Below are 17968 nucleotides of genomic sequence, written 5' to 3' on the forward strand. Positions count from 1 at the left end.
GTAACTTCATTTTGCACCCTCAATAATAATAATATTCTTGCCTTGAGACCTAGAAATAATTCCAGTCCAAGGGACACATTTCTGCTGGGGACTGTCTCCATTTTAAGGCCAAAGGCAGCTGAAACTCAGAGTAGCATTTTGTGTCGCAACCCATCCTTCCCCAACCAGCTCACCTGAGAGATGAGAGAATTCCCTCTCACATCATTTTACAAGACGGCAAATATACTGAACTGTGAGATGCCACGAACACCCTCTGGGCACAGCAGAAAAACAGCAGCACCAGTTTCCATGGGTATTAACCCCTGTGCCACGACACTGAGCACTGGGGTTGCAGAGCATAACACGGAGTACTTGTAATCAGGAAACCATCAGAATGGGTCCAAATATATGCCAAACCAGCCTATCAGACAGATAGATAAATATATAGAGAGGGAGAGAAAAAGAGATTTGCTTTCTATACAAGGGAAAACAAACATGTAAAGCACATATGAATACCTACAGGACACGTAACTTTTTATTTTTTAAACATGCTTTGGAGCAACAAACAGTAGAAGGGGAAGAAAGGTTACTGACATGATAGAAATGTGGTTTGCAGCACACAATTTAATAATTGGTCAAGACTGAGCACATATGCTGAAAGACATGCAATATATACAACATTGCTGTGAAATCAGCTATTCTGTTTTACAGGTACGTATCCATGACCTCTACTACCAAAAGCATTAGTGCATCAATTAAATTATTTTAACTTACATGGCAGTAGTGGAAAACAAACCAATTATGAAAATAGTTTCAAATGGCCATCCATTTTTCCTAATTCTGAAAGTAAAAAGCATGTTTCTCAGTTAAAGGACATTTCAGATAAGTTCTGCCAAGATCACCTTTTATAAAATCATACACTTTTGGTAAAAATGTAAAAATGGATGATTTGTACTTGAAGAGCAACATCTCATTTAATGATGTGCGGCAGTTGGTTCTCGGGACACATGAAATTACTATTTTCTAAGAACATTTCTCAAATGTGTACATATAGTATATTTTTGATGTACTGATAGACAATAATTGTCACTTAGTTTTTAGGTTCAGGAATGCAATCCTGTTTACTGACTCCACGGATCTGAAGAGAGAAGGTAATTCAGCCACTTCTATAAATCTCTCTGAACTTCACTCACTGTCTGGTTTTGTGAAGAGGAAAAAAAAAAGTATGAAAGCTAATAACAGATAATTTTTTTAAGTGACAACATAACAAATTTCCTTGGAAAAAGTTATAAACTGCTGGGCTTCCCTCCATCTTCCCCCGGGTGAGCGAACATGCTCCAGTATGCCTTACAGAAAATAATGTGCTCTAAACCACGTCTCACTATGTCCAAAAGTGGGTTGAAAATTACTTTGAAGTATCCTTCAGTAACCCAACACACGAATTCATATTCATGCAGCCTTACAGCAATAAAATCCGTTCCATGCTAATAACTGTTTCTTCTATCGCTCTGTCTACAAAAGACAACCAGATAAAGTCAAAGGCAGTGGCTTCTGGCTCATTATGTGTTTTGACAAATTAGATGATTAATTGGAACCTCACACTTGAGCTTCGTTGTCTCAGTAGACCTTAAAGAGGAGATAAAAAACTTGCTTTGGAAAGGACAGGGATGTACAGGGACCCCAGTCCGGACTGAGAGCCACTCAAAGAGCGACACTTGTACCGAACCCAACAGCGACTGGCACACACAGGTTAACGTTAATATAGAAATTATAGTTGTCACTTTAAATAATGGCCACAGCATAGGGTAATATATTCAAAACGCCATCTAACATGTTCAAGTAGAGATGCAGAAACTGAGTTACCAATGACAGTTTTACCATATAATACACCAGTCTAACACTTAATAACACTGAAAATGAAATCCAGAGCACATCAGACATACTAGTGGAGCAATGACAGCATTTTCGTGTGTATTTATTAAGCCATTTGAATTCACGCACAGTCAAATCACCACCTCAGTGGTTGCCTAGGGATGAAACAGAGAAGACTGAATAGCAACGGGCACAAGATCCACCTGAGTTACTCAAGTTGTTCTACTGAGCTTGATAAAAAAACAACTCACACGTGGTGACCTGAGCTTCCTTCAGTACAACACCTTTAAAACCTGCTCTCTGAATATTATATAACAACATTACCAGATGAAACCTGGGTACTGGTTATCCTTCCAGCTAGTATAGCTCAACAAAGTTGGGACAGAACCGTTAATTAAAACTTTTCCAGTTGTTCATGATGTGACTGAAAATCTTATTACGAAAAACTGTACTGCCATCATTTTACAAAAAAACCACCAAACACTCCAAAAAATGACCACATCCAGCTTTCTGTTTAAAACATGAAAGAGAGAAGCAAACACCTTCAAGAAATCCCAGATAAAACAACCCTTGAGGCTTTTAAATGCTTTTCCCCACAGACATCAGCCAGATCTGTTTTCATGAATAAGGCCAGTTTCTCAAAGCTCAAATAGCATCAACTTCAATGGAAGTTCAATTTCAGCAAACAAAACAAGTAATTTAAAAGATACAAGTAAATAAGGATTATGACGTGTTAGCGTTGAGGCGTTTCTAAACATCAAATGTATATTAAGAAATACCTAAAATATTAACTGTCTAATGTACAAAGATTTTCAGCAGTTCAAACATCAACTACATACTCCGACAAAGCTGCATTTCTTCAGTTTCCACAATAAATGCATGTTTTGAAACCAATTTGATGTTTGAATAAAGCTCCCTACCACTTTTCACAGCGGAAAGATTGCAGCATTGTATCTGGGTAATGAACTGTGCTCTGAAATGACGATTTATACTCATCACCACAGCCTGTTACATCACCTTTGGTAGTAAGCAAAATAAAAATCACACATGGTCCTCACATAGCATCACCGCAAGTATTACCTCATTTACAGAACCAGGAAAAAGTCAGTTGCAAATCCAGGTATTGATTATTTCAAAATTTAATTCCCCAATCAAAAAGCTATGCCAAGCAAATAAACCCAGTCAAGAGCATTTGTCAATTAAGTAAGTGAGCCTAATCTTGATTTTAAGTTACTTTGATATTAGAGCTCATAAAACTAGAACCGCACTTTTAGTACCCGTGTTAATAGAGGAAGAAGAAAAACAGCAATATATAAAACTGGTGATAAATTTTGTAGGTGAATCTCCTACATCATTACATGGCCATGCATTTAGTTTATACAAGACCAAAACAGCTGACAGAAAGCACATAGATGGGCATTTTGAATTTTTGCTGCTTAAAACTAAGGTACATATTTACCTTGAACTCATGGGATGCGGGTAAAGCTGATATAGGCACCCACTTTAACATACGCCACCAATACTTAGCGATTTTTTAGACAAAGTCAACAGCAGCAATCTCCTTGATTCATCAGCAAAATTCTAACAGTGGCCCTGAACAGCATTTTACAAGAGTGCAAAAAGAACTGAAAGTACTTTTCTATACAGAATATATGTTATGCAAGGCCTAAGCTGCTACACAGGTGTTCCGAGTTTTTCCAACTCAGAGGATCAGTATCTAAGAGAAGTTTGGTTTTGTTTTCCCTTCTGAAAGTCTCCAAAGCAGAAGAGAACCGTTCTCCTTTTTCATCGTGCTCCAAGAACAAACACCTTTTTTTGATACACTAAGATGCTTCCATGTTGACATATTTTTCTTAACAAGATATTGCCTTAATTAGTTATGTTTATCATTTGGAGGTTATCTAGAAGACATGTTAAGGATTTTTTTAGTGAAGCAGAAAAAACCCATATGTTTTCAGATTGCATATTATTCCTTACAATAAAATCAGTACCCGCTCATCGCTGCACATTTGCAGCTGCACAGTTGACACTGAAAGCTGTCATCATCTAATTTCACACGGGAGTGAAATACTAGGATTCTAGTCTGCACAAAATACCCACAAATTCATCCCTTAATGAAACATTGTCAGTGAGAACAAATAAGGAAGACACAGTAAGTCCTGCTCTGCCCACGAAGGTGAGGATTTGCATCAGCAGATCTTCCACTGGCCCCTGATTACAAAGTTCTCACTTGGCACCAGTTCAACATCCCAGTGCGTTAAATTCTTATACAGCTACATGTGAAACTCAAAATCATTTCAGGCGGATGTTCAGCAAGTCGGTCTGATCAAAGTTAATCCTACAGGGTGAGGCTATCGGTGAGAAATCCACCGTCCCACCAGCCCGCGGGCCTGTAAAAATCTCTTTTGCTTGTGCCTTGCTGGCCGGCCAAAAAATCAGACTGGTAGGATTTACCAGAGAGGAAAGGGAAGAAAAATGCTCTCACTGCCACAAAGCAAAATGCCCCTCTGAACCTTCAGACTTTTAGTTTATTGATCTCCTTTTTGGTAGAGGCATCCAGCCGCCATCACACACTGGCTGGAGCTTTGCAGTTTTAGTTATAAATCTGCTCCTTCCTCAATGGTCAGAGGATTCTTCACGGAGTTCACTGACCAACCATCAAGAGGCCACAGTGGAGAACAGGGCCACGTGTTCACCTGCTCAGCTGTACCCCTGACACCCATCCTCTCTACGTTTTATTTCCTCCACATTTTCTTCCTCTAGCTCTCCAAAGCACACTGCTTTGTCACTAGGATTTCTACACTACTGAAGCCAACAATTCTAATTCACGTTTTGGTGATGTCCTCCTAAGCAAACTTGGTTCAACCATGAAGTCAAAAATTACAGTTAAAGCCATTTAGTAACATCGGCGTACCATCCCTTGCCATCCCAGAATAGCAAAAACCTGGGAGTGAGATCCAACATTAAAAGCTCTGAAGAAGTTAGAACGCAAGAGCTGTCTGGAAACATGGTAACAGCCACTGGATCCATAACCACAGACAGAGCCTCTTCCGTTATTTTACATTGAGAAAATGAGAAAAGGCATCATAAATTTACACAAATTGCTCAAATATGACGATCTGAGTACTCAAATACTTATTTCTGCCTCAGTGATCTACGGGAAGTGTGCAGTTTGAGCTGGCAATACAAGCACATGTTAATGACTCCCAGCTCCAGCTCCAAACGGCGTGCCCTGAAGCCTCATTGCAGAGTGAAATGAAGACATCACCCATGCTAACCTCAAAAAATCATCTCATACTCAATGCTTGTTTTTACATAACATACTGCTGTAGTATCTACTGCCCCTTTTATGCTCTTCTGTACACAAGAGGTACAAATAAATGTTTTTATTTTAAACCAGTGAAAGTTTGAGAGTTTTTCTGACAGGTAGGAATTTTTTTCCATCTCATTTGCAAAAGGAATTAAAAATCTAGATCACAACATCCAACAAGAAGCAATGGTGAAAGTCATGGCCAAGCTTGCTTAGTCTCAGAAACAAAGTTGAGCAGTTTCGGGACCTCGTCTTTTGAGCGTAGATAGCATTCTAGCATATCAGATGCTGCAGTAATGGGATTTTGTAAATCCAAAATGCATTCATATTGTGTACATAAAGAAATCTCTTGATGTTTTACTTTAATGCTCTTTTTCATCATTTGTACCCACCATGCCCCCCTGCTTTCAACATCTAATAACCAATACATCTGATGAAAATTAATTGTCTTGACAGCTTGCATAAAAACTATAAAGGTCCAAGGGAAAAATGCTGTGGCAGCATTTTCTTTCTCTGTAGGACAGTAGCTATGGAAACTATCTTTAGAGGCCAACTGGCCTTCATCCCAGTACAACACACACACAAATCAAAATGCTACTTTCACTGGGTTAGTCAGTGGCATGAGTCTTAATTGTCAACCTCTACAACATTGCCACATGTCAGCTAGAGCAAAATATTCATTGATTTTGTTGGGAGCAAAGCTGATTTAACATTGTACTACTATTACAGATATAGATAATGCAGAGCCTTACAAACTCTGCTCATATTGATAATTATTACTATAATCTGTTACAAAAAGTATAAAACATGTCAAACTAAAACTAAAAGATCAATGTGCAAATTTTCCATTTTTTTAATAGAAAAGATTTTGTTAATTATTATGATAGAAATAATTTAGTTTTATCCTCAGGTAAATTCTTGCAGCCAAAGAGGAAATCTCTAGTCTTACTTAACTGTCACATTTCACTAACTGAAACTCCTACCCTTTTGTAAGGGTTTTATCCCATACAGTTAGCCTGAACAAAAGCTGTGATTTCTAATACAATCTGACAAAAATCATATTTTTTTATGAATGCTGGGAGATTATGAAAGGTTTTCTCTCAAAAGGTAAGACAAAGATGAGCCAGAGGCTAACTATTGCAAATGCATGCAGCAACTTCCATTACCAGCCCCTGAAAAGTTCCCGTAGAACAGCAATCACAGGTCATTAATGAGGCACTCGAACTTCTGAAGAAATGTGACTTTCATCCACAATGGTGTTCAAAAGATAGTGAGATATCTCAGTCATTAAGAAAGCTACCTACAAGGAAGAACGCCAGAGTATGCATATATCTCAAGTAGACAGACATTTCCATCTTTGCATAGGTTGGTATTTCACAACCATATGACTTTGCAACACTGCAGTACTACAATACCTTTCTTCGGTTTTTCCAGAAAACTTCTTCTGCCCACACAGCAATTCTTATTTAAACGGCGTATGGAGACTACCCAGGCAGGACAGAATTATGCAGATCAGGTTTATGTTCCGTCAAGAGCCAAATTCTCCCCAGTGCCACAGGACACTAGCTGGGTGTGGGTCTACTGGGGGCCATGGAAATGCAGCATCTTAAAAGATCTGGCTGGCAATGCTGGTACTTTGAAGTGTACTACAAAAAACAAACAGCAGTGTATGAATCCCAGGCTAACGTACCATAAGACAACAGGGCTGGCTGTTGGCCAGTTATCCAGGTAACCATTGAGCATCCACAAATCCGATTATAGTTGCATTCAAAAGAGACTATGCCTATTGGCAGAAGGTAACTACAAAGCAAAGCATGTGCCAAAAATACAGGATACCTACAAAACTTTAAAGTTCAATTTAGCTCACAGATTACAACCACCATTATCCATGGATGTCTAGATCTCCATCCTGCTGCTTCCGCAGAGAAGTTGCATTTCACCCTCTCCTTACCTCAAGGGGTAAGAGCTCGTGCCCAGGCAGGCTGGATTCGCAGCAGCCCTGTGCTGACAGAGCTCCACTGCCCGCTGGAGATACACTTCTCTAAACCAACCACTACGCTGGCCAACTCAGTTTAAATTGAAGCCAAGCATGCTATTTTCAGACCACTAAACCCATAGGGATTATTATAAATATCAAAGTAGGTCAAGATCACATTTGTTGCTGCGTTTTCTCTCATTCACAACTAACGATCAAACAATGACCCCTGCAGGTCCCTCGTTTGTGGGCACAGCCATCCCTTTGGGGTGGGCAGGGAGAGGTGCCACAGCCCCAGGGAAAGCCCACACCATATAATACTCACTGGCCATCCCAGTCTGTCTCTTTGTAACCTTAGCCACAACCTTCACCAATCTTGATTTTTCACAAATGAAAGCTTCTTTGTCTTACTAGAGGAAAGAAGATCTTTGAGCTGTATTTATTAAAGATCTAGCAATTAACGTCCATTCCTTCTTTTTAATAAATTAGCACTGTGTCGAGCAGCTTCCTCTATAAAGTAGTCTCTCAGAGATGTGTATTTATTTGCACCATGTATCAGACAGTCAAAGAAAAAAAATTAAGACCTTGAATGTAGTCTTAATCCAAATTGTTTCACTGGTTGACTGCTCGTCTCACCATATGGGAAAGGAGCTTTAACATTTCCTACCCAGACCGCACTGATGGGATATTCTGTAATATGACTGTTAAAGGAAAAGAACAAACAAGTTTTCTGAAGGCAGAGAGAAATCCAACACTGACTCGAATAGGAAGAGGGTGCAGACCCCCAGCTGTAGAACTGTGATTTCATCCTGTCATGTAGGAGCTCTGCATCTGACATATTGACTGGGGGACTGGAGGGAAGAGGGTCATGTCATGCTTAGATCCCCTTGGTGCCATCAATAAATCCATGCCTGACTGGAACCATGGGTTATATTTCACATCTAACAACAGTTCTCATTAATTTATGTATTACCCTTGCATAGATTTATCAGCAAAAGATTGTAGCAAAACACAACAGGACTATTTATTATGATGTGCCTCACACTGAGGTTTGATCCTGCTACTACTAAACAAACCAGGTTATGTTTCAACCAACTTGGATCTGACTCAAAACTATGTGGAACATGTCACCATCATAAAAGAGAGAAGATTAACAGAATCGAAAGGACAGACAATAGGGCTTATGTGCCAAAAGCCTGACTTCTTTTCCTGTGTTAATCTCATAAGAGACACCCATGACTGAAAACCTTGTCTTACCATCCTTAATACTATCACAGCTATGCTACTGCCAAGTGAAGATGTTAAGGAGATCAATCCAGACTATAATAATATTTATCTAAGTACTGCTATAAACATCTTTCTTAGAAAAGCCTTTACGTGACAAGGGAGAGATACACTCACATAATGCTACGTCCCAACCTATCCAGCCTTAACCCTAACACAAAACCCACAATCAGCAAACAAAATGCACAATAAGTACTCAATCATGTTTTCATTATTCTATGAAGTGAATCCATCAGAGACCACTGCCATGCTTTGCTTTATGTTAAGTGCATCCTAAACCAATGAGTTAGAGCATTAGCTTTTATCAAAACTATTTTTAACTAGCTATGAAAAATGTGATCCTTTCTTTGAATCAAGTATCTTGGCTCCAGAAAACAAGCCCCAGTAAAATCAGAGATACCACACTTGCTCTCTTCCAGTTCTACAACTTGGTTTCCATCCTTATGCTGTTGCAGATCCCAGTATCTTTCTCCATTTGTGATTTCACACTTCGTAACACCTGTATCACAACCCTTAAGACCTGACAGCCTGTTCGAATGCAATTTTTTTTCTTGTTCATTTAGTTCTGACACTTTCCTAACACAGCTTTTCAAACCCAACAGAATATCCCTTTGCAGTTAAGTATTTTCTACCTTTGATTAATTCATGCAAATCCGCAGTTCTCCTCCTGAACACAACTTCACTGTTTTCTTCCAAGAAGAACTAAACCAAAATCCAACAAGGCCATTTGCTTTTCCCCTGCCAAGATGGTGTTGATCTCCCAGTCCATCCTCTCACCCACTCACATCATCTGCCTTACTCTTCCCTAGTGTTCTTCTGCCCCTGTTCCTTACCACATAGGTCTACTAACATCTTTTCTGGCTTAAAACAAAACAAAACAAAAACAAAACAGAGTCATCCTTGGTCCTACTTCATTCTCTGGGATCACTGAACACAGTCCAGACTGCCACTCATCCTCACCCTTTTTATCCATGTCTTTCCTAGCAAATAAACAGAATGAGCATTCAACCCTCTTGTGCGACTGGACTTCAGGAACCAAGCCCCAGTTCCTCATCAGGGAACCAGGAAAGCCCACAAATCCTGGCTCAAACCATGGAGTCCAGAGCTGGAAACCCTGGGATGTTTTGGGAGTTTGTGGTTTTCCGATGCAGTTTGGCCAGAGGCAGACCATGCTCACAAGTCTGGAGACACCAGCATTCGTAGGCTACTGATACCTAAAGGTCTGCTATGGACCGATGGCAGCCATGGACAGTCATAGCAGTTTTGAAGTAACTCTTCAGACACCTCATCTTGTGAGAACATCAGAGAACAGAGGTCTTGATTTCAAAGGAAATCTGCTCTCTGACCAATGTTTCCTCACTTTTCCTTGTACTCTGCAGTCTACTTCTCTTGTCATTTGCTGACCTTTGTTTCATATGTACATTGCGAGGTTTGGGGGCCACATTCTTTCTGATCATATTTTAATCCACTATGTGCATTGCCAGTGGTAACTTAATGTGCTGAGGGATACTTTTTAGCTGAAAATTTGTCTTGCATCAACAATTAAGGTCTTGAGCACACCGTTCATGAGATTGTAGATTCCCTCCCGCTGCTGTGCACCAGGACAACAACCAGAGTACCCCAGGTGTAATGTAGACACAAGGTCCCCAGCAGTTGACCCCCTGGTGCATGTCCAGGACCAGCAGCTGGTGCAACGTATAGGGCCCACTGGGAGAAAAAGTAGAGGTGTGGTCCTGGACCCACAAAAGATCACACCAAATAATCAAGTTCTTTTCTTATTTGTGCTGTGTCAGTTGATAATACTGATGCACCTCTTGAGTCCTTGGCTAGGCCTCTACTTCAATGCCAATGCAAATGTAAATAGCTTATTTTAATAAGAATGAGCATTAAAAATCAAACCATAGCAGCATATACTGTAATTCCTCATTTTAAGTAACTCTGAAAATGACAACTGGACACTGATACTAACTTACTCACCTACAAGAGACAACCTATAGCAGTAGTAGTAGTAGTAAAGTCAATGTTACGTGGGAGAGCACCCTGCAGTGATAAACAGAGTAAACTGTTCCTACTTAGTGAACTACAAATACCCATCTAGGGCTTAGATACCAGAGGCATTCCCAGCAGTCCCCTGTATTACCACATGTGCTACTTACATGAAAATATATTTTATATGTAGTAAATTGTTTGTAAGTGGGCATGTCAGATTATCATTAACACCAACAGGAATTATTATGGCTCAATCTCATTTTCAGTAGCCACCAGGAATCACTTTACTGCAGATGTGAAGACGGCCAAGACATTCCACATGTTGAGTACGGCTCAGTTGGTAGCTTTGGATTACAACCAAAGTCAACAGAAAGATGCATTTATGGCACTGGGTTTGGTTTACACTTTCCGCTTATTGCATTTTACACAGTTATGTTTTTATTAAGGATATAGCGGCAGTCAGTCCGCAGGGTCATCATTTTACAAACTGAAGACTGGCTTTTATACCCAAGACTAGAAACACATCATGTAACGCAGACATTGACAGCGGGCATGAAGAGGTACACAGGCAATTCATTCAAACAAGGAGAAAGGGAAAGGGCAGAACAGTTCTAAAAAGGCCAACTTCTATTACCACAGAAATGGTTGTGCTTACGACAATGAAATCTGGAATCATTCTAAAAGCTTAAAGCATATAGTTCATCTTCAGGAAAAAGAACTGCTGAGAATAAGGAAGCGGTGTACTTGGGCACAAGTAACATGGCTATCAGCAAATATACAATGGGATGAAGATTTTAGCTTCCTGCAGTGGCTTAGACCAACAGCATGGGCAAACTCTTGGCACAGAGAAGAACTGAAAAGTCTAAAGGATTCAAGTGAACATAATGAGAGAGCAGCTGTATTGTCTATTTAGAACAACACAGGGCACCAGCAGCCAAGAGTCTATTTAAACGGGCTTATACACAATGCAAGGGAAGTTATTAAAAGATCGAACAAAGATGCACAGGGAAAGCAACAGGTAAATGTTTGGCTCAGATACTCAGAACCACATGGAATTAAGAGAAATCCTAAGAAGAGAGATATGGAAAAGAAGATGGATTGGTTTTGTTCTTTCACAGCATAGAGCAGTGCTGAAAACTTTGTTTCTGGGATAGTTCAAACTTTTTTTTCCATATCTTGGTTTTTCCTTCCTGATCACACTTGCATTCTGATTACTCTGAGGAATAATTTATGTTTCAGGTGTGAACAGCCAGTGCATACGCCACAGCAGAAGAAGTACTTGACTCTCCTTTATGAGCCATTAATTGCTGTATTTTAAAGATTTTCTCCTTCTGAAAAAAACCTTCCCATTTTCATTTCAAGAGAAAAGTATAGAAGAAAAATAAATTCTCCAAGACCTAGAGAACTCCAGGGCCTATGACTTTTAGAGGAATTTTGCATATACGAGTCTTCCTGGCAGAACACCCAGTCTTCCTCTTCATGTTTAAATCATTTGAATATATTTTCAAACAAAAAAGAATGGAATTGTCTGATTTCTTTTTTTTATACCATCCACATCAGCTTGGTTCTGTATCCATCACCTAATATCCTAATACTACCAATTCTTTGCTCATTCCTAGGAGCTTCCATTACACAATGTAAATGAGATCTAAATATCCAAGAGTTACAAACAATAAAGAGCATTTTGCTGTAGTAATCCCTCCAGACCTTCTTCAGAAATGGAAGCATAACTGCAAAACCTACCAGGCTTCTGGTTGATGTTTTTACATGAATGTTATTAAAACTGCCATTTGCATCATCTGACTTCTGAGCAGTGGCAATTCTGCATCAGTGCTCTGACAAGCTCAGCTTCACCATGGGGCAGCTTCTGGTGCAAAGAGCAGCCTCACACCTCCAGAGAACCATAAGCCAAGAGCAGAAACACAATTCCTGCTGCTTAAATACCAGTCTCAAGCCAGCTCCACCTTACTATGCAGCTACATTTTAAATGAGAACCAAACTAATGGCAGCTACCTACCGTAACTCCCAAGAATAGGAGCAGAGCAAAAGGGGATTGGGGTGTTTTGGGTTTTTTTTGTACAGCACCTCTTTGCGAGCTTTAATCCTGTGAACAACTACACTCGCTTAATTTTACACACAGAGTAGCCTATTTCAATGGTGTAACTCTAAGGTTAAGCAGGTGTTTAACTGGTTGCAAAATCAGGGTCTTAAATGGAAAATTAATCAGTGTTAGAAGTAGATTTATGCATAACACCTGGCTGCTGCTGCTGTGTAGGGATTCATCTGGCTGAGTCAAGCAGAGGTGCAGCAGTAATGCTCTACAACAGTTGTAACTAACCTTACACAGCACAGAAGTGAAGTTAACCATTAATAATTATTACAGAAAGGGAGGTTCTTTGCTTAAAAAGGAAGGCCACACCAAATACCTGCACAGCATACATCTATACCTCACTCCAGCAAGAAAAAATTAAGTGCTACAGGCAATTAACAGCAACGATGCAGGTGCGAAAAAGCTGGTCAGAATAACCTTCCTAGGAAACTCTCTAACACTACTAAGGTACAAAGAGACCAGATTGAAAAAGTCAAAAAATACAACATATAATGGGACATAATAGCTGAAGGACATAATGTTCCTGTCTGCAGTGTCCAGTGAAAGAGGAACTACACTAGAGATAACTGAAAACATTCTGAAGTTTGGGGTTTTTTTTTCTCATTTTTCCATCAGAGCTCAGCACTGAACTTCCAATTCATCCTGAATGATCAGCACACTGCTGCGCTGGGGGGGTGACACCATATGGCTCCCTTTAACCGCGTAAATTGTACGCTGTGACATGAATGGAACTGCTCCATGTAGACAGTCAATCACCAGGCTCCAGGATTTGGTGGAATAGAGATTAGAGCTGCTCTGGGAATGAGCGGGGGCTCCAGAGAAGGGCAGCACAGAGTCCAGCTCAGGCTGCTGTTCTGCACCTCTCAAACCTGCTGGGTCACAACCAGTTCTGGGACCACCTTAACCTGCGTGACTCAGAATTTTATTAGAGTATTTTTAACACAACGGCAATCTTATCATGTACTTTTTCATGCTGTTCCCCTGCACAGCACAGTGAATTTCAAGTTTTGAAAGAAACATGTAAATCTACAGCAGCAGAGACCTGATGACATTTTTACCCTTGCTACTGGCAAAGCCTCATCTAATGCCAGCAGCACTAATCCTGGTGTTCACCAGCAAAGGGCCTAAGGCATGGTAAATAAGGGTACAGGTCTCTTTATCCTAAAAGGGAATACTGTATATTTAGCTGACATGATCTGTTTCTTCTTTTAACAAGAACTGGGAAAACATTTCTGGTATTTCAGGCAAAAAAAAGCATGTTTGGTCCATCACCAATGACCACCATTAAAGTTCACAGAAAATAATTCCTTAGCATTCCGATTACTGCCTAGTTGTTCCCCAACCACATTTAAAAATCTAGCCTGCCCATCCCAGCATTTCAGCACAATTTTTATTGACCTACTAACCTGTAACTCTGGGAAGCCTGGAGCTAAGAATGCAATAATGACTAGCAAATACAAGTCCCCAAACAGAGTGTAATAACCTTAAGTAAACTACTGCCAAGCAAAAGTCCTGCAGATCAAACAGTTCCCACGAAGCCTTATGCTATTAACTAGCAAAAAAGTCCCATGATATCTCCATAGTCGTGCCCAATAACAGAGCACTGCACTCTGTTTACTTACATAGCTTATCTGCAATCCAGTAATGTATACACTCAATCCTCAGATGTAAATCACTTGTCTATTTAATGTTACTTCACTTGCTAAAAACTTTCTACTGATAAACAAGGGGTTTATCTGGAATATCAAGTGTTAAGGGACGTAAAAATTTACAGTGGATGTTTATAAATCAATTCAGGAGTCAAATTTATATTATTATGTGAAGAAAAATAATTGTACATACATTAAGTTAGCAACAATGTAATATTTATAGGGCTCTGCTTTCTTCCTAAAGGAAAATCCATGGCCAAATCACACCTACTCTACCTTATTTCAGTCATTTTCTGGGTAAACCGATGTCAGAAGATAGACAGTAGATCTAACACGCTACTAAAGCCACCAGAATCAACAACTGAAAGCCTGGTCAGACAGCAGCGGGTCACTCAGCACTTTACATTTACTTTACACCCTATTGCTTTGTGTATTTTAACTCGAACTCATTTCAAAAAGACCTCCTTTCTGCCTAATGTACTTCTCCCATTAGTACAATCTCCCCCTGGTGATTTGTACAATGTGAAAGACTCAATCTTTGAACAAACAGCAATGAAAATTAAAAAAAGAAATAAAGCTCGTTAGGATGCTCCTGCCAGGCACACAAGAAAACCCGCAGCCTCTGAAGCAACAGGGCTCCAATGCTGACACCACCAGCTTCCCTCCCTGCGCCACAAGATTGGAAACGGAGGAAAAAAGGCGGACTGCACGTTCTCCCCGGCCGAGGAGGGGCAGAACCCCGCGGCGGGGCCGGGCGCGCACAGGCGCGGTGCGGGGCTCCGGGGCAGCCGCCCTGGGGAGCAGCGCGGGTGGCTGCCCCGGGGAGCCGGCTCTCCGCGGCCGCGGCGTTCTGAGGCTCCTCCGGGCCGGAGGCAGCCCTGCAGGCGCGGAGGGCGGCCAGTCGGCGCCGCAGGGCACCCGGCCTTCCGCACGGCGCTGCGGCGGGCGCGGCCGCGCCGGGCTACGTGGCTGGCGGGGCGGGGAGGAGGCCGGGCCGGCGGCGGGGAGCGGCGGCAGGTGCCTCCCCCCGCCCGCGGGCCGCGCCCGTCCCCGCGCAGCTCCGCGCCCCCCGGGCGGGGGAGCGGCGGGCGCCGCCGGGGCCGGCGAGGGGGAGCCGGGGAAGGGGAGGAGACGGCGGCAGCGGGGCGGGCAGGAGGCGCGGCGGGCAGGTGAGGGAAGGGAGGCGCGGGCGGCTCCTTACCTGCTCGGCGGTGGAGCATGCTGCGGCGGGTGCGGGCGGCGCGTCCCGGCGGGCCGGGGAGCCCCCCGCTGCCGCCCCCCGCCTGGGCAGAGCGGCTGCCGCTCCCCGGGCCGGCCGCCCCGCCGCCGCTCGCCTCTTCCGCTTTGTTCCGCCGCGGCGGCTTCTCCCGCTCCCGTCGCAGCCGCGGGACGCGTAACATGTGCCTGGGGAGGGCGGGCGGGCGCCCGGGGTGGCACTTTCGGCGGGGCGGGGAGCGCGGCGGCCGGGACCCTCCGCCCCCGGCCCCGCGGAGGAGCGGGGCTGTCAGATCCAGCCCATCTGCCGCGATCGCAATCGGTCGCAACTGAATGGCTCCCGCAAATCTGCGCCGGCAGCAGGGGCTCGCCGCGGCGGGGGGGGGGGTGGGCCGGGCGGGGGCGGCCATTGTGTGCGGCGGCGAGGCCGCCGGGGTCCCCCGGGCTGGGGGCGGCCGGCGGGAGCTGCCCGGGGACGGGGCGGCCGGGGGCGGGCGCCGCGCAGCGTCCTCCCGGCGGGCTCGGGGCAGCTGCCCTCGGGCCGCCCTTGGCCGGTGCGAGCGGGAAAAAGGCCTCGCTGTGCACAGCCCGAAATGAAACGCTCACCTCAGGGTGATGCCACCTCGGTTGCTTTCGGAGGCTACGAGCGATGGCTCTCGGCGCTGCAGAGCCGCCCGGCCCGGGGTGACCCGGGGAGCGCTGAGCGGCCGCGGCTCTGCCCGGAGAGGTCGCCCCGCACGGCTGCTGGGGCCCGGCTGTGCGACACGGGGTACAAGACTTGAGGTGGATGGAGAGCCACAGCCGTGCACGGCGTGCTTTTAAGACCTCGTGTTTAATGGATAAAGAATCACTGATAGCTTTGTCACCTGGCAGTCAATAAATTGCAAGTCAAACAATTTACCCAGTTACAGTAGATCACACTGGTGTTATTTTTCAATGTGATCGGGTCATTTCTAGCTACAATCCACTTAAGAGAACCTAAGTGCAGAATGTGCAAGAGCTCAGGCAGCATTTTCTGGTTTAATTAGAGAGCATGTGAGATAGTAGTCTTCAAAAGAAAGTGAGAAAACCTGAGATGATACAAATGAGACAGCTGAGTATGCTGGAGTGAAGAGTCTGCAAGCAACACAACGTACAAAGTAACTCCTCATTATGCTGAGGCAAAAATTAAAGGGTAGAGCTGTATCTGAGAATGACAAATGAGAATAAATACTAGCAAAATAAAGCTTCAAAAGTGAAGGTGGCAGGAGTTTTGCTGGATTTTTAATGTGAAGGTTTCTGAGCAGAGGAGTAATACGCTCTCAAGAATGAATAAGTCACTGGAATTAAATATACCACCAGAAATAACACCCGGATTTTACTGAACAGTTTGGCTGTAGCTGAAAACTGTGTGTTTTTGAGAAGGAACGTCTTCCTGTAGTGATACCAAGAAAATCTTTGCAGCCACATGCATGACCATGGTGTGTTGGATAAACCAGCAGCCAGGTGTGTTAATGGCATTCCTTTTGTCTAGTACAGAATGGGAACCTCCAGAATTATTTGAATCTGTCCCAGTGTCCTTTCCAGGACAGCGGCTCACACAGGCACCTCGGTTTCTCCTGGTGAGACACAACGGCTCAGTTTTCTGAGGGGCTGTCCTAGAGTCCTGAGCCAAAGTCCTTGGATTTGAGTGTAATTGGGTCAAGTATAAAGCCTATACTATGTTACAAGTCTGAGTAGATGATAAAGTGATGTTCTTAAATACTACAAAACCCCATGACATAAAGCTGCATGAGAAGGGAACTAGCCAGAATGACAGATAAAAGGTCAGATTCTCCAAATTCAGTAGAATTTGGGGTCTCTAAATGGATTCCTATTCTCCATTAGAACAGGGTTTGATTGTTTAAACCGTGATCCTGTAGCAGTCACGTAGTACTGAAGTGATGTCTACAGATGTGTTTAATTGCTTTGTTGTGCAGGGAAACACTTTGAGCAACTCTCCTAAGAACTAATTTTCATTACTGAGTTTAAAATATGTTAATATTCTGTTTAAATAGAAATGATAACATCCCAATAAAATATAATCACATTATAATGCCTGTTGCTTGCACAGTCAACCTAAATCACGTATCCAGATTCCTTTATAATTAGTGATTAAAACTGCAAAAGCTAAATGGTTTTTGATGCCTGGGTAACTTAAGGGTGGTTACACTGGATCTGCCCAAAAGGTCTGTGTAGCTCAGGATCATTTCTCTAACAAGGGCAAACCTCGATGTCCAGAGAAAGGTACAACACTTTGCTGGAGCTCAGGGACATCCCAAGCCCTCTCTGTGTTTAGTACATCTCACTAGATCACTTCCAGTCTCCAGCTGAACCCAGGTGCGCTTTTAAAATCTACGATAGCCTCTTGCAGATGCTCAGAACGTTGCTTACACACTGCATGAAAAATCTCTGCCTTTCATTTGTTTTTCTATATGCCACCTGTTAGTTGCAACCATGTCCTGTATTTCCTGCATTCAAAGAAGCAGCAATTTGTTACTCTCCATGCTACTCACGTTTTTAGCTGTCATTCCCCTGGCTAAGTTACTGCTTTTTCAGACTCAGGA

At 42.9% G+C, this 17968-nt stretch overlaps 1 protein-coding gene across 1 annotated transcript in view; it reads right to left on the bottom strand.

The window, feature by feature from the left end:
- NCKAP5 (NCK associated protein 5) overlaps positions 1-16842 on the bottom strand; it is a gene marked incomplete at both ends in the record, with an annotated part of 239157 nt that extends 222315 nt beyond the window's left edge. The window contains 4 exon segments of the mRNA XM_080346974.1: positions 15370-15773; positions 15776-15929; positions 15990-16138; positions 16810-16842. Of these exon segments, the coding sequence (XP_080203100.1) occupies positions 15370-15773; positions 15776-15929; positions 15990-16138; positions 16810-16842 (740 nt within the window).
- Between the last annotated feature and the right edge of the window lie 1126 nt (positions 16843-17968).

This window comes from Nesoenas mayeri, assembly GCF_963082525.1.
Source record: "Nesoenas mayeri genome assembly, chromosome: 6".
Classification (NCBI taxonomy): domain Eukaryota; kingdom Metazoa; phylum Chordata; class Aves; order Columbiformes; family Columbidae; genus Nesoenas; species Nesoenas mayeri.